Genomic DNA, 15,169 nt, shown 5'->3' with positions numbered 1-15,169 from the left:
AGAGAATATTTCTGGGGAGGCTGGGAGACAAGGGTAGACAGTCATCTCAGGTGGCGATGGTGCTTGGGAAGAAATAAAACCAGGTGGCAGCATAGTGCGGGGGGGGGGGGCGGTTGTTAGGAGCTGGGGAGGGTTTGTGTGATGTGATGTTTAATCTGAGACCTAACAAAGCGCAGATGTGAGGGAAGAGCATTCCAGGCACAGGGAGCAGCAAGTGAAAAGAACATTGGAGGGACTAAGGGGGCCTGAGTGGCCGGAGCACCAAAGCAATGGGGCGGGGGATGAGGCTGGAGCAGCCCATGGGTCGCACGGCACAGGGCCTTGTAGGTCAAAGAATGACATGATCAATTGCTATATTGATGCCAGACTGGGGCAGGGGGCCAAGAGGGGCATCAGAAAATTGGGGGGGGGGTAATGCAGTTGTCAGGCAGGAGGTAAGCTGTATTGTGCGTCACTATGTGCCCAAAGCTGTGAAGAAGCCTTGGAAATTGGTTCGGTCCCTGCCCCATGGAGCTCAACATGTGACGAACAGAATGCAACAGAAACTTGAAGGCCAGAGCTGCGGAGACTGCAGAGCGGCTGTCAGCCACTCGCCCCGCTTCCATGAGCTTTTACTGGGTTACTCCAACTTTGATTTGGAGTGTGCTTAGATTTCCTTGATTCTTCCAAAATGAAAATAAGTTTTTGGTTATATGAGTATAAAGGTAATATATATTTAGAAAATATAAGCAACCAATACAAAGACGAGAAAGTCACCCAGGATTCCATCATCCTGAGAAATGTTAGCATTTGTGAACATCTTTGCAGATGTTCGTGAGGACTTGAGGACACACAGTAGATGTAGACGTGCTGTGTGGTACCTGGCTTTGTTCTCTCAACATGTAGTGAGGCTCTGGTGAACACACAATACAGTGTACAGATGATGCGTTGGGGAACTGTTCCCCTGAAAACTTTATAATTTTGTTAACCAGTGTGATCCCAATAAATTCAATAAAGGGGAAAGAAAAATATGTAGTGAGGCTCCAGCAAGATAAGATTAGGCTGCTCATCGCAGACGTGTGCATGGAAGCAGGATGGCTGTGGAGTGGGAGCCGGCGCAGTGGGAAGGTGCCTGCTGGCCATTGCACCGTGAGACCCACGTCTCCTCAGGCTCACACAGGGGCTCTAGCCAGAGGGCAGGCAAAGAACCCACTAGGTGTCTGGCACATTCCTGATTGTGAGCCCTTGGCCACGGAGTCTGGCTGCTTTGGGAGGGGACTTCGGGCTCCTGGTCAACCTTGAAGACGAGGGTTTCAGAACCCTGCGGAGATTTCTGTTCCATTTCCCCCGCTGAAAAGAGCCTGGCAAAGTCACGCTGCAGTGAGAGAGATGGACCCCAGGTGGCGCTGTGCACCGCACGCCGCCAGCCACAGCCGAGCTCGGCTGGCTGGAGTACCGCAGGTCACGTGGCTTGCCCTGCTCCCCACACACCTCTACACTTCGGTGGCCCCCAAAGAGACCACGGGGCAACATATTCATCAAGGCCCTTCTCTGTCTTGTCCCCGGACCTCTCCAACCCCCACACCCTGCTGCAAGAGCAGGTTCCTGGCACTGCAGGTAGTTTCCACCTCTGTCCTCAATTTACCATTTGCTCCCCACCTATCCTCAGAGCAAACCCCTCACCTAGTGCCAAAGGCCCAGCACCAGCACTTCCTCCGCAAAGCCTTCCTGACCTCTCCCCACCTACAGCCTCCCCTTCCCTTCTGTGGGTGCCTCCCGGGACACTCCTGCCAGCTGGGGCAGGGCCTAGTAGTGCCCAGCACTGAGCATGGGGCCTGGCACAGAGCTGCCATCAGGGAGTGAATCAGTCCCAGTAGGCCCACATTGAGGGGGAGGGGCAGGTCATAAAAAACCCTGAACCTGGATTTAGAGCCGCCTGGATTGACCTTGATCAAGGACTTCCCTTCACTGAGCCTCAGTTTATTCTCTGTAGAATAAAAACTATGGGTCGAATAGTCTCGATGACCCCTCCAAAGTGGGACTCCTCTCTCCACCACTGGTATGAGAGGTGAGGAATGACTTGCCCAAGGTCTCACAGTCCTTGGGGCTCAGGTCTGAGCCACAGAGATCACTAACCCCAGATGTCAGGAGGCTGCTGTCCTTGCTTCTTAGCCCCAGGTGGGGTAGTGCTGGGACCCAGCCATCTCTGTCCCCACTGACTTCGGCTGAGGGAGTCCCAAGGGGGCCTGTGCCAACCCAGCAACAGCCTCCACCCCCTCCACAAACCACCTCTAAACATGCGCACTTCAGCTGGTTCAAATTTAATGTATTTGTTTATCGTGAAAACAATGTGAGCTCTCGGCAGGCATTTTGGAAAATGAAGAAAAAACACCCAACACCCACAGTCTCCCCAGCCACCCACTGCTCCAAACCAAGATGGAATTAAAACCAGCAATAGTCCTGACCAGCTCTCTGCAGAGCCTCTTCAAGCACATCTCCTCCCCTGCACCCTCATCTAACAGCCCAGAAAGGCTGCAGTGGTGGTCCCATTTACTGATGAGGAAGGGGCTCAGAGAGTGGGAGGGACCTGCCCAAGGTCACCTGGCCGGCTGGGAGGGGCAGCCCCAGGAACTATCAGTGTGACTGTACACCCACTACACCTGGGCCGCCCCCTTGGACTCGACTGCCCACCTTCAGAAGGTCATACCCCGGCTGGGAAAAGAGGGTCAACAGCCCTATATTCATTCAGCAACATGATGCTTGGTCTTCCACCAAGGGGCAGGGAAAAGCCTGGGCTCCAGGGGAATGGAACTGAGTGTGAATCCTGACTGTTCTGTGTGACCTGGGAAAGCCACTTTGTCTCTCCGGAGTCAGTATCTGGGTCTAAAAATTGAGTATAAGAGTATTCACCTCAGAGGATTCTGGCAAAAGAAAATGAAACCCCCAAGGTACGCGCTATACTGCCCAAAGCAAACATGGAAGTCACTAACCTGCAAACCTCAGCCAACTGGATGGCCCAGAAGAACCTAGCCTTCCTCCCTGAGCAGGATCCTGCCAGGATGGGGTCTTGGGACCCCTGCCTTCAGGCCTGGCTTCCTTTGGTGCTCTGGAAACACCCTTCTGGCCAGTCCTTCCAGTCCCAGTTTGCCTAATCCTGCTCCTTGCTTTCCCCAAGGCCTCCCCAGGGCCTCATCTGAACACCAGTTGCCAGGGATAAGCCTCCCTCTTAAAGGGACATACTGGTGGCCATAAAGGCCACCCTATCTGGTCTTCCTGGGTTTGTGTCTCAGGGCAGTTCACTCCCCCTCTCTGGGTTTCAATATCCTCATTACTGAAATGAGCTGTGGTGAGAATTCAGGGAGAGATTATGAAAGGTATTTGCAAGGAAACTGGTTCACTACAGGTCTAAGGCATAGGTGTGCTATTGTTGGGAGCTTATCTTTGTCTTTGAAAAGGTGGAACCAATCCATAGGAGACAAACCTTGTCCTGCTCTATGGGCCCCATCCTACAGCTTCTGGATTCCAGCACCAGGGGCGAAGCCCAGGCATCTGCATTTAACCAATTCCCTAGGAATTCTTTTTTTTTTTTTTAATTTATCTTTATTGTTGAAAGTATTACAGATGTCCCCTTTTTTTCCCCATTGATCTCCTCCACCCTGCAACCACCCCACCCCTAAGCCTTCCCCATACCAATGTCTGTGTCCATAGGTTATGCATATAAGTATATAAGTTCTTTGATTAATCTCTCCCCACCCACTCCCCACCCCACCTTCCCTCTGAGATCCCTCAGTCTGTTCCATGTTTCTATGTCTCTGGAGCTTTTATTTTATTTTTTTAATTCTCTGACGGTTAATTAAGCCAGGGGATTCCTTTTTTAAAAAAATTTATTTATTGAATTTTAGAAACAGAGAGATAGATTTGTTGTTCCACTTTTCATTGGTTGATTCTTTTTTTTATAATATGTGAGGTGTTGTTGTTTTTTTATTTTAGAGAGAGAGGAAGGGGGGGAGAGAGATAGAAACATGGGTGAGAAAGAAATATCAATCTACTGCCTCCTGCACCCCCCTACTGAGGATAGAGGTTCCCCCCCCCCCCCCCCGCAATCTGGGAACTGAACTGGCGACCTCTCAGTGCATACATAGGGCAATGCTCAACCAGCTGAGCTGCACTAGCCAGGGCATAAATGTTCTTTTTTTAAAAAATATGTTTTTATTGATCTTTAGATAGAGAGGAAGGGAGATGAAGGGAGAGGGATAGAGAGATAGAAACATCTATGAGAGAGAAATATTATCAATTGGCTGCCTCCTGCATGCCCCCCACCGGGGATCAAGGCTACAACTCAGGCATGGGCCCAGACTGGGAATCAAACCATGACCTTCTGGTTCTTAGGTCAGTGCTCAATCACTGAGCCACACTGGCTGGGCATTAATGTTCTCTTAGAGTTCGAGTCTTGACTCTGACTTCTTTCCTAGCCAGAACTCAAGAACAGAGGTTGCTGAACCCAGGTCTGGTTTGACCTCATTGGTCTAACACCTGGTGCCTTTCCGCCACTGCCAGCATCTTATAGATGGACCATGGTTAACTTATCCAATCCCCAATTTCTTTTCTTATATTCACAATTTTAAGACTTTTGACGGGCAATGACTGTTTAATCAGTAACAGTATCAAGCACATCTATACAAATTCTCCTTTGGAATAGGCCTGCTGTGTGCCTGGTCCTTTGTGGGCTCTTTTATTTCATGTGCAAGGCAACACTACACAGTAGATGGTGTTTTTCCCATTCTGCGGATGGAGACACACAACTTCAGAGAAGCTAGGTGACTTGTCCAAAGTCACATAGTGGTGGAGCTGAGAAGACACCTGGAACTGACTCCAGAGTCAATGTGATGATCAGATAGTTATGAATAGAGGGATCCAGTAAGGATTTTTGAAGACGGTGGACCGTGAGCTGAGTCTTACGGCGTGGACAGAAGGACAGCAGGAGGGGAAAGCCAGCTGATAAAGTCCAGAGCTTGAGCAAAGGCCATCAGATTTCTTCAAGCTCAAGATTTTTAGGGCAAAGGTATTAGCTGGGAGGGGCGAGTCATGGAGTGATTGATGGCAGCGGGGGAGAGTGGGGACAGTCCAGCCCTCTCCCCGCCTGGCCCGGGACTGTCGCTTCCAGGCCCCGCCCCCGTCCAGCCCCTCCGTCGCCAGTTGAACTAAGAATCCTCCGGCGGGGGTCCCACTCTGGCCCGGCCCCTCTGAAGCTTCCTAGTCCAATCACCCAGCGCGGCTCGGGCCCAGGCCCCGCCTCCGATCGTCCCTGCGGGGCTGTGCTCCGCCCCATTCCACGCCCCTTCTCGGCCTGGTCCAATCAGAATCACCCTTACAAGTCCGCTCAGGCCCCGCCCAGGCCCCACCCAGGCCCTCCCCTTCCCCGGAGACCACGCCCTGGCCACGCCCTCTCGCGACCAGGCCTTCCTGAGGCCCCGCCCCCCGCTCCGGCCCGCCCAGGCCCCGCCCTATCCAGCCTCTTCGCGGCGCAGCTCGGGCGGCCGCCTCCTGCGACTCCGCCCGCCGCCCGGAGCTGCAGCCATGGCTGTGACCGCTGAGGGCGCCCGCAGGAAGGAGCGCGTCCTCTGCCTGTTTGACGTGGACGGGACCCTCACGCCCGCTCGCCAGGTAGGGCCCCGACGTTCGGAAGCTCCGGTCGGGAATGTCACGCGGACACCCGGAGGCCGAATGCGGTGCCTGAGGCGGACTGACCCGGCCCTTGGAGACCCAGTGTGAGACGCAGGGGTCCCCGGCCCCTGACACCGGGGGGCCGCCCGCTGGGAGGGAGGGACACCGGGCCCTCAGGCCACAACCCCCGGGCGTCCTCGCCCGCCGGCCCTGGAGCATCCGGGCTGCGTCGACTCCGGAGGGCGGAGGCTGCGGGAGGGGCCTGGCTTCCTCACGCCGCCGAGCCCCGGCTCTCCCGGTTCAGCCGTAGGACGCACCGGTAGCCGGAAGCCGGCGTCCGAACCCAGGGCTTCAGATGGGCTGGGAGCGCATCCAAGCGTCAGAGACCCCACCTGGTGGGGGCAAAGGGGTCTCGGAACCACCCCACCCGACCTTTGCAGGCCTGGGCCTGGGTCTAGTGTCTCAAGCCTCTCTTCCGCTTTCCTTCCCACCCCCAGCGGGGAGGGAAGGAGGAAGGGCTTACTATACCTTTTCGATTGAGTCTGGGCTCTGCCCACCTGGAGTTGAGAGTTCCCAGGCCTAACCTGGCCACGCTGGGGACACTGTGGCGCTGGGAAGGTGGGAGTGCAGTTCTTCTAAAGGCGTCGCAGCGTGTTGATCCTCCAACCTCTGCTCCACACCCAGTTTCTCTCCCTTTGGATTTCACCCTGGATGAGCCCCCAGACCCATCCTCACCAGCTGGATGCTTGGATAAACAGGCCTCTTTCTTGCCTGCCCTAAGTGTACTCCACCCACTACTCTGAGGCCACAAGGGTACTCCACCCACTACTCTGAAGCCACAACTACTAAGGGATCTCCTAGAGCAGGGGCTGGGTTACAGGGCAGAAACTGATGGGAACACAGGTCTTAGTGTCCCCTCGTAGGTAGGATAAGCCCGATCCTCTCCCCTCTGGGAGGGCTCTGGCTTGGGCCCTGAGGGCACAGGGAGGAATCAGGCCTCCCTGCCCTGCAGCAACTCTCCCAGAGTCCTCCTGGATGGGAGAAAGCTGACAGTGGAGAGAGAGTGGCAGGGTCTAGGAGCGCCTCTTACTCTTTCCTCTTACTCCTTTCCTCTTACTCTTTGCTCCTCTGACCCAGCAGCCTGTAAAAGTGTGTTAATGCTGTCCATCAGTGTTATTGCCAGGCCCTGTCGTTAGTGCTTTTTGAAAGTTAATTTTTAATTATACAGGCATTCATGAATGCATTCTCTAGTAAAGAATGAAAACAACAGAAGGCTAAAGACCCCTCTGACTATGTCAGGATCCAACCCTCTCCCCAAAGTAACCTGGTTGCCTGTTGTGTGGCTTCCTTCCAGAGCTCTATCTGGATCTCTCTTTGCCCAGAGGAAATATTAAGCGTTGTTTTACGAGGCTTTTTTTAAAAAATCAGTGGTATCATACATCATACTGTGTGTGCCTTCCTGCAACTTGCTTTTTTTTTTTTTTAATTGATTTTAGAGAGAGAAATATCAATTTGTTTTTCCACTTATTTATGCTTTCATTGATTGATTCTTGTATGTGCCCTCACTGGGAATTGAACCCAAACCTTGGCGTATCGGGACTACACTCTAACCAACTGAACTACCCAACCAGGGTCAGCAACTTGCTTTTGACAATTACCATGTCTTGGGACTCTCCCATGTCTGAAGTACAGGCCTGCCTTATTCTATGTAACCACAGTATACTATTTCAGAGCAGGTGTGTGCCATTCTGATTGACACGCATGTAAGTTGTTTGCAATTTTCCACTATTATAAGCCATACCTCAATGAACCTCCATATACACGTGGGCAAGAGAAGTGGAAATTCTGGGTGATGGGACACGTGCATTTTAAGTTTTAATAGATCTTGCCAAATTGTCCTCCAAAATGGCTGTACCAGTTCACGCTCCCATCAGCAGCATTTGAAAATGCCTGTTTCCTCTGTATCGTCATCCACTCTTGATATTGTCAGCTTTGAATATCTAGCTGTTTGAAAACATGGGTTATAACTCATTAGTTTAATTTCCTTGGTGGGGAATCTTTTCACGTAATCAGTCTCCAATTAATTGCTTGTTCATTGCCAAGCACGTCCTAACAGTGACCCCCCCCCCCAGGTTGCTACTGTGATCCCCATTTTATAGATGGGACAAAGAAGGCAAAGGCAAAGCCATTTGCTCAAGGTCATCCTGCTATTGAGGGACTTGAGCCAGAGTTTGAACCCAAGTGCAACTGATTTTTTAAGATTTGTGTTCTAAACCTTGAACTGCCTCAGATCCAGGTGGAACATGGGCTCCCTGGATTCTGAGCACTGAGTGAGGGCTAAGTGGAGGCCTCAGACATGCTGACAGCCAGAATCCTGTGCTTCCCTGCCCCGCTGCAGAAAATTGACCCTGAGGTGGCTGCCTTCCTGCAGAAGCTTCGAAGTAGGGTGCAGATCGGTGTGGTGGGCGGCTCGGACTACTCTAAGATTGCTGAGCAGCTGGGAGAGGGGGATGAAGGTAGGAGGAGCAGGCCAGAGCCAGCTCCATAGTCCCATAGTCGGGATGGGTATGGGGGTGGGAAGTTCGGGAGATTCCTGGACCATTGTGCCTTTAAAGACCCTGTCCTGCTTCTGTGGGACAAAGGAAGTAGAGGGAACAGCCAGATGTTACCCTTACTGTTTCAACCACCTTTTAGTGAGTATCTACTTTGTGCCAGGCTTTTTTTTTTTTTTTGAAAAACAGCAGGGAACAAAGCAGGCAGAATCCTACCCTTATCTAGTTTACATTCTCAGTTCTCCCTGGTGAGTCTCTATTTCCTCATCTTTAAAATGGGCATAATCAATGATGGCTACCATTTGTTGAACATGACCATGTGTTAACTTTCTTTCATTTAATCCTCACAACTATGCTTCAGGGTGGACATGATTATCCCATTTCACAGAGGAGGATTCTGAAGTCACCCAGGAAGTTTTTGGACACAGACCCCTGTTCTCAGCTGAATTCCTGATCTTAGCTCAGGCAGATGCTCCAGCTCCTCAAACCAGAAACTTCCTTGAATTTCCCCTTTCCCACCTGTTCATTCCATCAGCCAGTCCAGAAATATGTCCCAGGTGATCACCTTCCATCTGCACCCTCCAACAGCCTCTGGCTGTGTTCCCTGCACCTCTCCACTCCTGCCTACTCCAGCAATTTCTTGGGGTAGCCAGAGTTGAAAATTCCCTCATGCAACCAGCCCTGACAACATGGAAACCCATGTGCAAAAGAACTGTGGTAGCACCAAGTGGAAATGACGCCCTCTGCTGGGCAGTCCTGGAAAGCTTTCAGAGGAGGGAGCTAGCCTTAGAGTAGAAGGGGAAGGGACGGGAAGGACATTCTAGGCAGAATGACCTGCATGAGCAAAGGCCTAGAGGTGTGACTGGCTTTTTTGCTTTTTTTGGAAAAAAACCAAAGCTGCAGAAGATGAGAAGTACAGAAAAGCAGGCTCAGGATGGAACTAATGGGCTTTGAATGCCAAACCAAGAAGTGTGGGCTTCATCTCTTTCCTTGGCTCTGGGTACCTGATCCTATGCTCTCTCTTTCTCCCCTGGCCTGTCCGTTTCCCTGAAGTCATCGAGAAGTTTGATTATGTGTTTGCTGAGAATGGGACAGTGCAGTATAAGCATGGACGATTGCTCTCCAAGCAGGTCAGTACTCCCCCTAGGGTCTTAGCCCAGGACATTTTTCCACAGTGAGACAGTCCATGATGCCTCTGTCCTGGGGAGTGGGGGGAGTGGCACTGTGCCCACACTCAGAGCTCTGTGTTCTTTGCCCAGACCATCCAGAACCACCTAGGGGAGGAACTGCTGCAGGACTTGATCAACTTCTGCCTCCGCTACATGGCCCTGCTCAGATTGCCCAAGAAGCGGTGAGACCCCACTCAGCCTTGTGTCCAGCCCCTCCTCCCAGTTCTTGGCCTGAGGAGGAATGGGGTGGGTCTCTTCAATGGGACCTGGAAATGCTCTGGCCCTGACTTATTGGTGGGTAGATTCTTGCCCCCTGTGAAGTCTAGATAGGGCTGGATTGAATTCAGGGCCATTCTCTCCGTCTCTCTGCCTCCCACCCCCATCACCACCAGCGGAACCTTCATCGAGTTTCGGAATGGCATGCTGAACATCTCGCCCATCGGCCGGAGCTGCACCCTGGAGGAGCGGATCGAGTTCTCTGAACTGGACAAGGTGCCTCCTTAGGCTGTAGGGCCTCAGTCACTCAACCTCTTTGAGCCTTTATTTTCTCATCAGTGAAATGGATTGGTGGGGGAGTGTGCACATGTACATGTTTCCAACATTGCTGTTTTCCCTCCCCTGGAGACTGACATCACCAGCCACCTAATTTCCTAAGCTCACACCTTGGGCACCTTTTACACCTTCCCACCCACATAGGGCCCAACAATCACTCCTGTGGGTTCAATCTCTGGAGCTGGCCTCAGATCCGCTCACCTGTGTGTGTGCCTTACACACACCATAAACCCAGCCTGTTCTCCAGCAATGCCACTGAGAGCCTTGTAAGTCACATCTGTCCTCTCTGTCCACTTTCTGCTTACAGTCTTTCCGTGACCCCCTTGCCAACTGGGCAATGTCCCAGCCACCTCCCATGGTGCCTGAGCCCTGAGGGGGTCTGCCTGGCTTGAGCCCATCTCTTCAGCCTTCTCTCTGCATCTGTGCTTAGGACATGCCAAGGTCCCTCTCGCCTTTGGATGTGCTGCCCCTGCTTAACTTTTACTTGCATTTTGCTTGTCACCCTCACCTCCCACCCCTTCCCTTTCAGGATGGAGCGAGTCCATCCGGCCAAGCCTTTTCACACTGGCTTGTCCCTGTCCTCTTTGACCTGACCTGCTCTCCCCCTTACGCCCTCTACTCCGGCCATGTCCTCTTTGCCCACTGTAAGATAGCAGGCAGTCTTCCACCTCTGGGCTGTGTCCTTAGACACGGCTCATCCTCTCACCTCCTTTGCATCTGCTCAGGTATCACTTTCTCAGTGGGGCCATCCCCCAGCATTGCATTTAACATTTTGTCCCCTTGCACCTCCTACTCCTCTGTTTGGTTTCTCCCCAAGCAGCCACCCTTTTAACACACTGTCTCACCTGCTTTTTAAATCTTGCATATTGTCTGGCTCCCCCACCAAAGCTGTAAGCTCCTTCAGGGCCAGGGTTTCTGTGGCTCTTCACTGCTGAATCCGCTGTGCCCAGCACAGGCCTGGCACGTAGCAAGTACTCAAGAGATACTTTTTGAATGAGTGAAATAGGTGGTATTTTCCCTATTTATTATTATTAATTTATTTCTTTTTAGAGAGGGAGGAACAGGGAGAGAGAGAAACATTGATGTCAGAGAGATACATCAATTGGTTGTCTCTCGTATGTGCCCTGACCGACTGTCAAACCCACAACCTGGGTATATGCCCTGAAGGGAATCAAACCCGTGACCTCCTGGTGCATGGGATGATGCTCCAACTAACTGAGCCACACCGGCCAATGTGGTATTATCCCCATTTTCTAAATGAGGAAATGAGGCTCTGAGAGGGCGAGTGACTTTCCCAAGGTCACATAGGAAATTGGGAATTGGTTGCAGAACAAAGATTTGCCCGAGACCCTGCTTACTGTCCCACCTTCTCTTAGGGTAGGTGGGACTCTCAGAGGCTTAGAGTAGACAGTGCCCCACAGCATGGAGACTTTTCTTCTGGAGTAGTTAAGATTTACCATTGGCAACAGAACCCCCTCCCACACACACAGTGAGAGTGAAGGTGGCACCTTCTCAGGCTACCCACATGTCCAATCCCAGCTCCTCCTTCTATCTGCCTAGTCACCTGGAACTGTGGCTTCACTGCTGTGTGCCTCTGTTTTCTCATCTGTAAAGTGGGAGCATCATAGTTCCCATCTTGGGGGCTGTAACGAGAGCTAGGTGGGAAGGAGGCCTGGCAACCCTAACTCCCCACAACTCCAAGGAGGGTCTCCACTTCTCTTTGGCTCTTGTTCGCCTGCGCCTGGTGTTGGAGAGGGGCGTGGACCTCCTGGTCTCCTGTGTGCCCTCCACCAGTCCAGGGCCCATACCAATGCTTTACTCTCCTTTAGTCCCTCAGATCCTGAGGACAGCTTGTCCCCTTAGATGAGGATATGAGTCCAGAGGTCACAGTGCTAGTCCCTGTTGAAGCTGGACTTGGCACATGGGGCTGTCTAGTGACCAACCTGGTTCTCCAGAGCCAGAAGGTACAGCCATCCAGGGCCATTGGGAGCATTTATTCAGAGAAGTTAGGTGACTTGCCCATGGTCATACAGCCAGGAAGCAGCACAGCAGCCAGACCTGGAACCCAGGTAGCTGCCTTTATCTCTTCGGCTGGGTCACATCTGGCCTTATAGCTCATGTCCTCCTCCATGGACCACTTCTCTAGGTTCCAAACCGCCAGCCATTGCCTGCTTCGCTTTCTATTCCAGTCCCACCCAACTCTTTGATGAGAACGCAGCACGAGGCACTCCACTCCCGTGCTCTGAAATCCCCAATGGCTTTTGGTCCCCAGGATGTGTCCAAACTCCCCAACCAGGCCTCCAGACTCTGTGAGCTGATCATCCTGTCAAGCACTCACTGCTGCTTTGGCCACCTGGGGACTGCCCACCTCCGTGCCTCGGCCATAGCTAGCCTGCGCTGAGTGAGCCAACCATTCCTGTGGCACTGGCTCCCATTAATTAGTGCAGCAGCCGAGACGGCTGCCCCTCCAGGTTCAGCATGGCTGTTCCCCTCTGTGGCCCCAGCAGGGCCAGGTTGGTGAGTGAAAGTCTCCTTACTCCATGTGTGTAGATATGCTGCAGACTTCTAAGGCCCTTCCCAGAGGGGTGGGGGGCTGGGGCCTCCTGGGCACTGCTGAATCCCCCAGCCAGCCCAGCCTGCTGCACTAAGGAGGTGCTCAGCAAATGAATGTGGTTGTATGGCTGGTGCTATGGCCATGCCTGGCATCCTGCTGACCTCTCTCTGAGCACCCACTGCCACTATTCACAGGTCTTCACATGCTCTTCACTCCTCATGCTCATTTCTGTTGACTGAGCCACGGTGAGCTTTGTTGAACTGGGCAGAGCTGGCAGGAATGAGGTGGACTCCATGGCTGGGACTCAGACTGCCCTTTCCCCTCAACCTTCCTTCTTTAGCCTCTACTCCAAGGTGTCCTCCAGAATACCCCACCCACACCCCGACTGTCAGGATCTGGCCCTGAGTTCAGCCATAGACCTTCTGGGTTCAGGCCCTGCCTTTGCAACTGAGGCTGCGTGACCTTGAGCAGGTACAGCTCCTCTCTGAGCCTCAGTTTCCCATCGGTCAAGCGGGGGTCATGATATCCACCTGGAAGACTTAGAGAGTTCACACAAACTGTGTGCCCAGCACAGGGCCTGGCACACAGCAGCCTGAACCTTGGTCTGCTTCCTTCCCTCCTGCAGAAAGAGAAGATCAGGGAGAAGTTTGTGGAAGCTCTGAAAACTGAATTTGCTGGCAAAGGGCTGAGGTTCTCCCGAGGTATGTCCACCCCACAAGGGTCTGGGAGTCCTAGCCAGAGCCTCACTCCCAAGGCCAGGCTGCACTCCCACCACTCTGGGCAGAGCAGGGGCAGGCTCAGCCCAAGCAGGCAGGGACTCCATATGTATGGCCCCCAGTTTTCCCCACCTAAACCCATTCAGCACCCCACCACCCACCCAGTTGCTCAGGCCAAAAACTGAAGCGTCTCCCTGAGTTTTCTCCCTCACCCTTCCCCACATCCAGTCTGCTAGCGAGTCCTAGGCCCTGTGTCAGGAATGCTTCTGGAATCTGACCACTGCTCGCGCCTCCACTGCCAACAGCCTTGTCCCAGGCTCCATCTGGCTAACTACAGTGCACTGGTCTCCCACTGCCTCCACCTTCAGCCCATTCCCCACAGTGGCCAGAGGGGTCCTTACAGAGAAACAGACCACGTCACACCCCTGCTCAGAGCCCTCCAGTGGCTCCTCCTCACTCTCCTAATGAAACCCTGAACCCCAGGACCTACATGCCCTCACGCTGCCCTTTCCCAGCCTTCTCTGTCCCTGGGACACCACGCTTTTACCTGCCTTCGGGACTGTACTTGCTCCCCAGCCATCGCCACTCTGGCTTACACCTCAGCTCAGTGTCACGTCCTCAAGAGGTCTCCCCTCACCACACTGGCTAGAGAACCCGCCTCCCGCCCCACTGACTCATGCTCTGAGGTAGTCTGGTCTGTTTACTGCCTGTTCTCCCACCTGGATAAAAACTCCCACAAGGGTCCCGAGTCTGTCTGCCCCATGCCCTGTGCGCAGGCTCAGTAGGCACTCGAGGGTTGTTGAATGAAATGAAGAACGAAGGGCCTTGCTCAAGCTCACTCCTGAGCCACCCCTCTGCTGGCTTTGTCCGCCCGGACCCTGCAGGAGGCATGATCAGCTTTGATGTCTTCCCTGAGGGCTGGGACAAACGCTACTGCCTGGATAGCCTGGACCAGGACAGCTTCGACACCATCCATTTCTTCGGGAATGAGACCAGCCCTGTGAGTGCCTCAGCCCAGGTCCCTCCCGATCCAGGTCACCCCCCAGGTCAAGACCAGGGTGACAGAATAGATCTCTTAGGAGACTCCCAGAGAACAGCCAGTGCTCACCAGCCCATTACACAGATTGGAAGTCTGGGGCCCAGAGCTGGCTGGACACTTGCCCCATGTCAATAGCAAGTCAGGGCAGACCTGATAAAGGCCAAGGAGGAGGGCTTTCTGGATGTTCTGAGGGGGCAGCTCTGCAGGAGCCAGTGTAGGGAGGGGACTTGATGCCAGGGTGGGTGCTGGGCCCCAACCCTGGGAACCTTGTCCAGGCACTGCCTTCTGTGTGTGCAGGGTGGGAACGACTTTGAGATCTACGCCGACCCTCGGACTGTGGGCCACAGCGTGGTCTCCCCCGAGGACACAGTGCAGCGATGTCGAGAGATCTTTTTCCCAGAGACAGCCCATGAGGCCTGACCCTGACTCCCAAAGACCTCCACCCAGGCCTAAGGGGCACTCAGGACGCCTGTCTCACATTACCTGCTGTGAGGCCCACCTTGACAAGGCCAGGGCCTGTGTGACGACTATCGCCAGCATTCAGCTCCTGGTGGGCCTGGCTATAGCTGCTGCTTGTACTTCTGAACAGAACAGGTTTCTCTCCACACCGGAGGAGGTGTGTGTGAGTGTTGGCGCGAGACAGAGCCCGCCCTGCCTTCCTGTTGCAGTCTGGGTGCAGAGCAGTGGGGAGGGCATGTATTTGTGAGAACTCTATCACAAGTATTAAAGTTCCCACAACAAGGCATGGCGTCAGTTCTGTCTGAATGGATCATTGGCGCCAGTCACAGATGTGTTACAGCTGCCTCTTTGCAAGCCAGGAAACAGGCACAGGAGGCAGGAACTTGCCCCAGGTCACACAGAGTCTTTGATCCAGTCAAGGAGGGGGTTTGGGGTGTCCTCCCCCAGCCCTTCCCCTGGGACCTGGACAGACAGGTAGCTCTGGG

General features: G+C 53.5%; 1 protein-coding gene across 1 annotated transcript; it reads left to right on the top strand.

The window, feature by feature from the left end:
* The first annotated feature begins 5,465 nt into the window (after positions 1 to 5,465).
* On the top strand, positions 5,466 to 14,968 carry PMM1 (phosphomannomutase 1). The gene is made up of 8 exons (XM_081130713.1): positions 5,466 to 5,643; positions 8,042 to 8,159; positions 9,249 to 9,325; positions 9,455 to 9,546; positions 9,757 to 9,856; positions 13,096 to 13,171; positions 14,071 to 14,186; positions 14,523 to 14,968. Exons 1-8 carry the CDS (start codon positions 5,557 to 5,559, stop codon positions 14,643 to 14,645), a joined length of 789 nt encoding a protein of 262 aa, XP_080986839.1. The 5' UTR covers positions 5,466 to 5,556; the 3' UTR covers positions 14,646 to 14,968.
* Positions 14,969 to 15,169: the final 201 nt, after the last annotated feature.

The sequence above is a fragment of the Miniopterus schreibersii genome, assembly GCF_964146895.1.
Source record: "Miniopterus schreibersii genome assembly, chromosome: 2".
NCBI classification, from domain to species: domain Eukaryota; kingdom Metazoa; phylum Chordata; class Mammalia; order Chiroptera; family Miniopteridae; genus Miniopterus; species Miniopterus schreibersii.
This window is presented reverse-complemented; position numbering and strand designations above follow the sequence as displayed.

Coding starts and splice junctions, on each gene's coding strand:
- PMM1 (XM_081130713.1), top strand. CDS start 5,557: ATGGCTGTGACCGCTGAGGGCGCCCGCAGGAAGGAGCGCGTCCTCTGC. Junction 9,547..9,756: donor CTCAGATTGCCCAAGAAGCG/GTGAGACCCCAC, acceptor CATCACCACCAG/CGGAACCTTCATCGAGTTTC. Junction 14,187..14,522: donor TCGGGAATGAGACCAGCCCT/GTGAGTGCCTCA, acceptor CTGTGTGTGCAG/GGTGGGAACGACTTTGAGAT.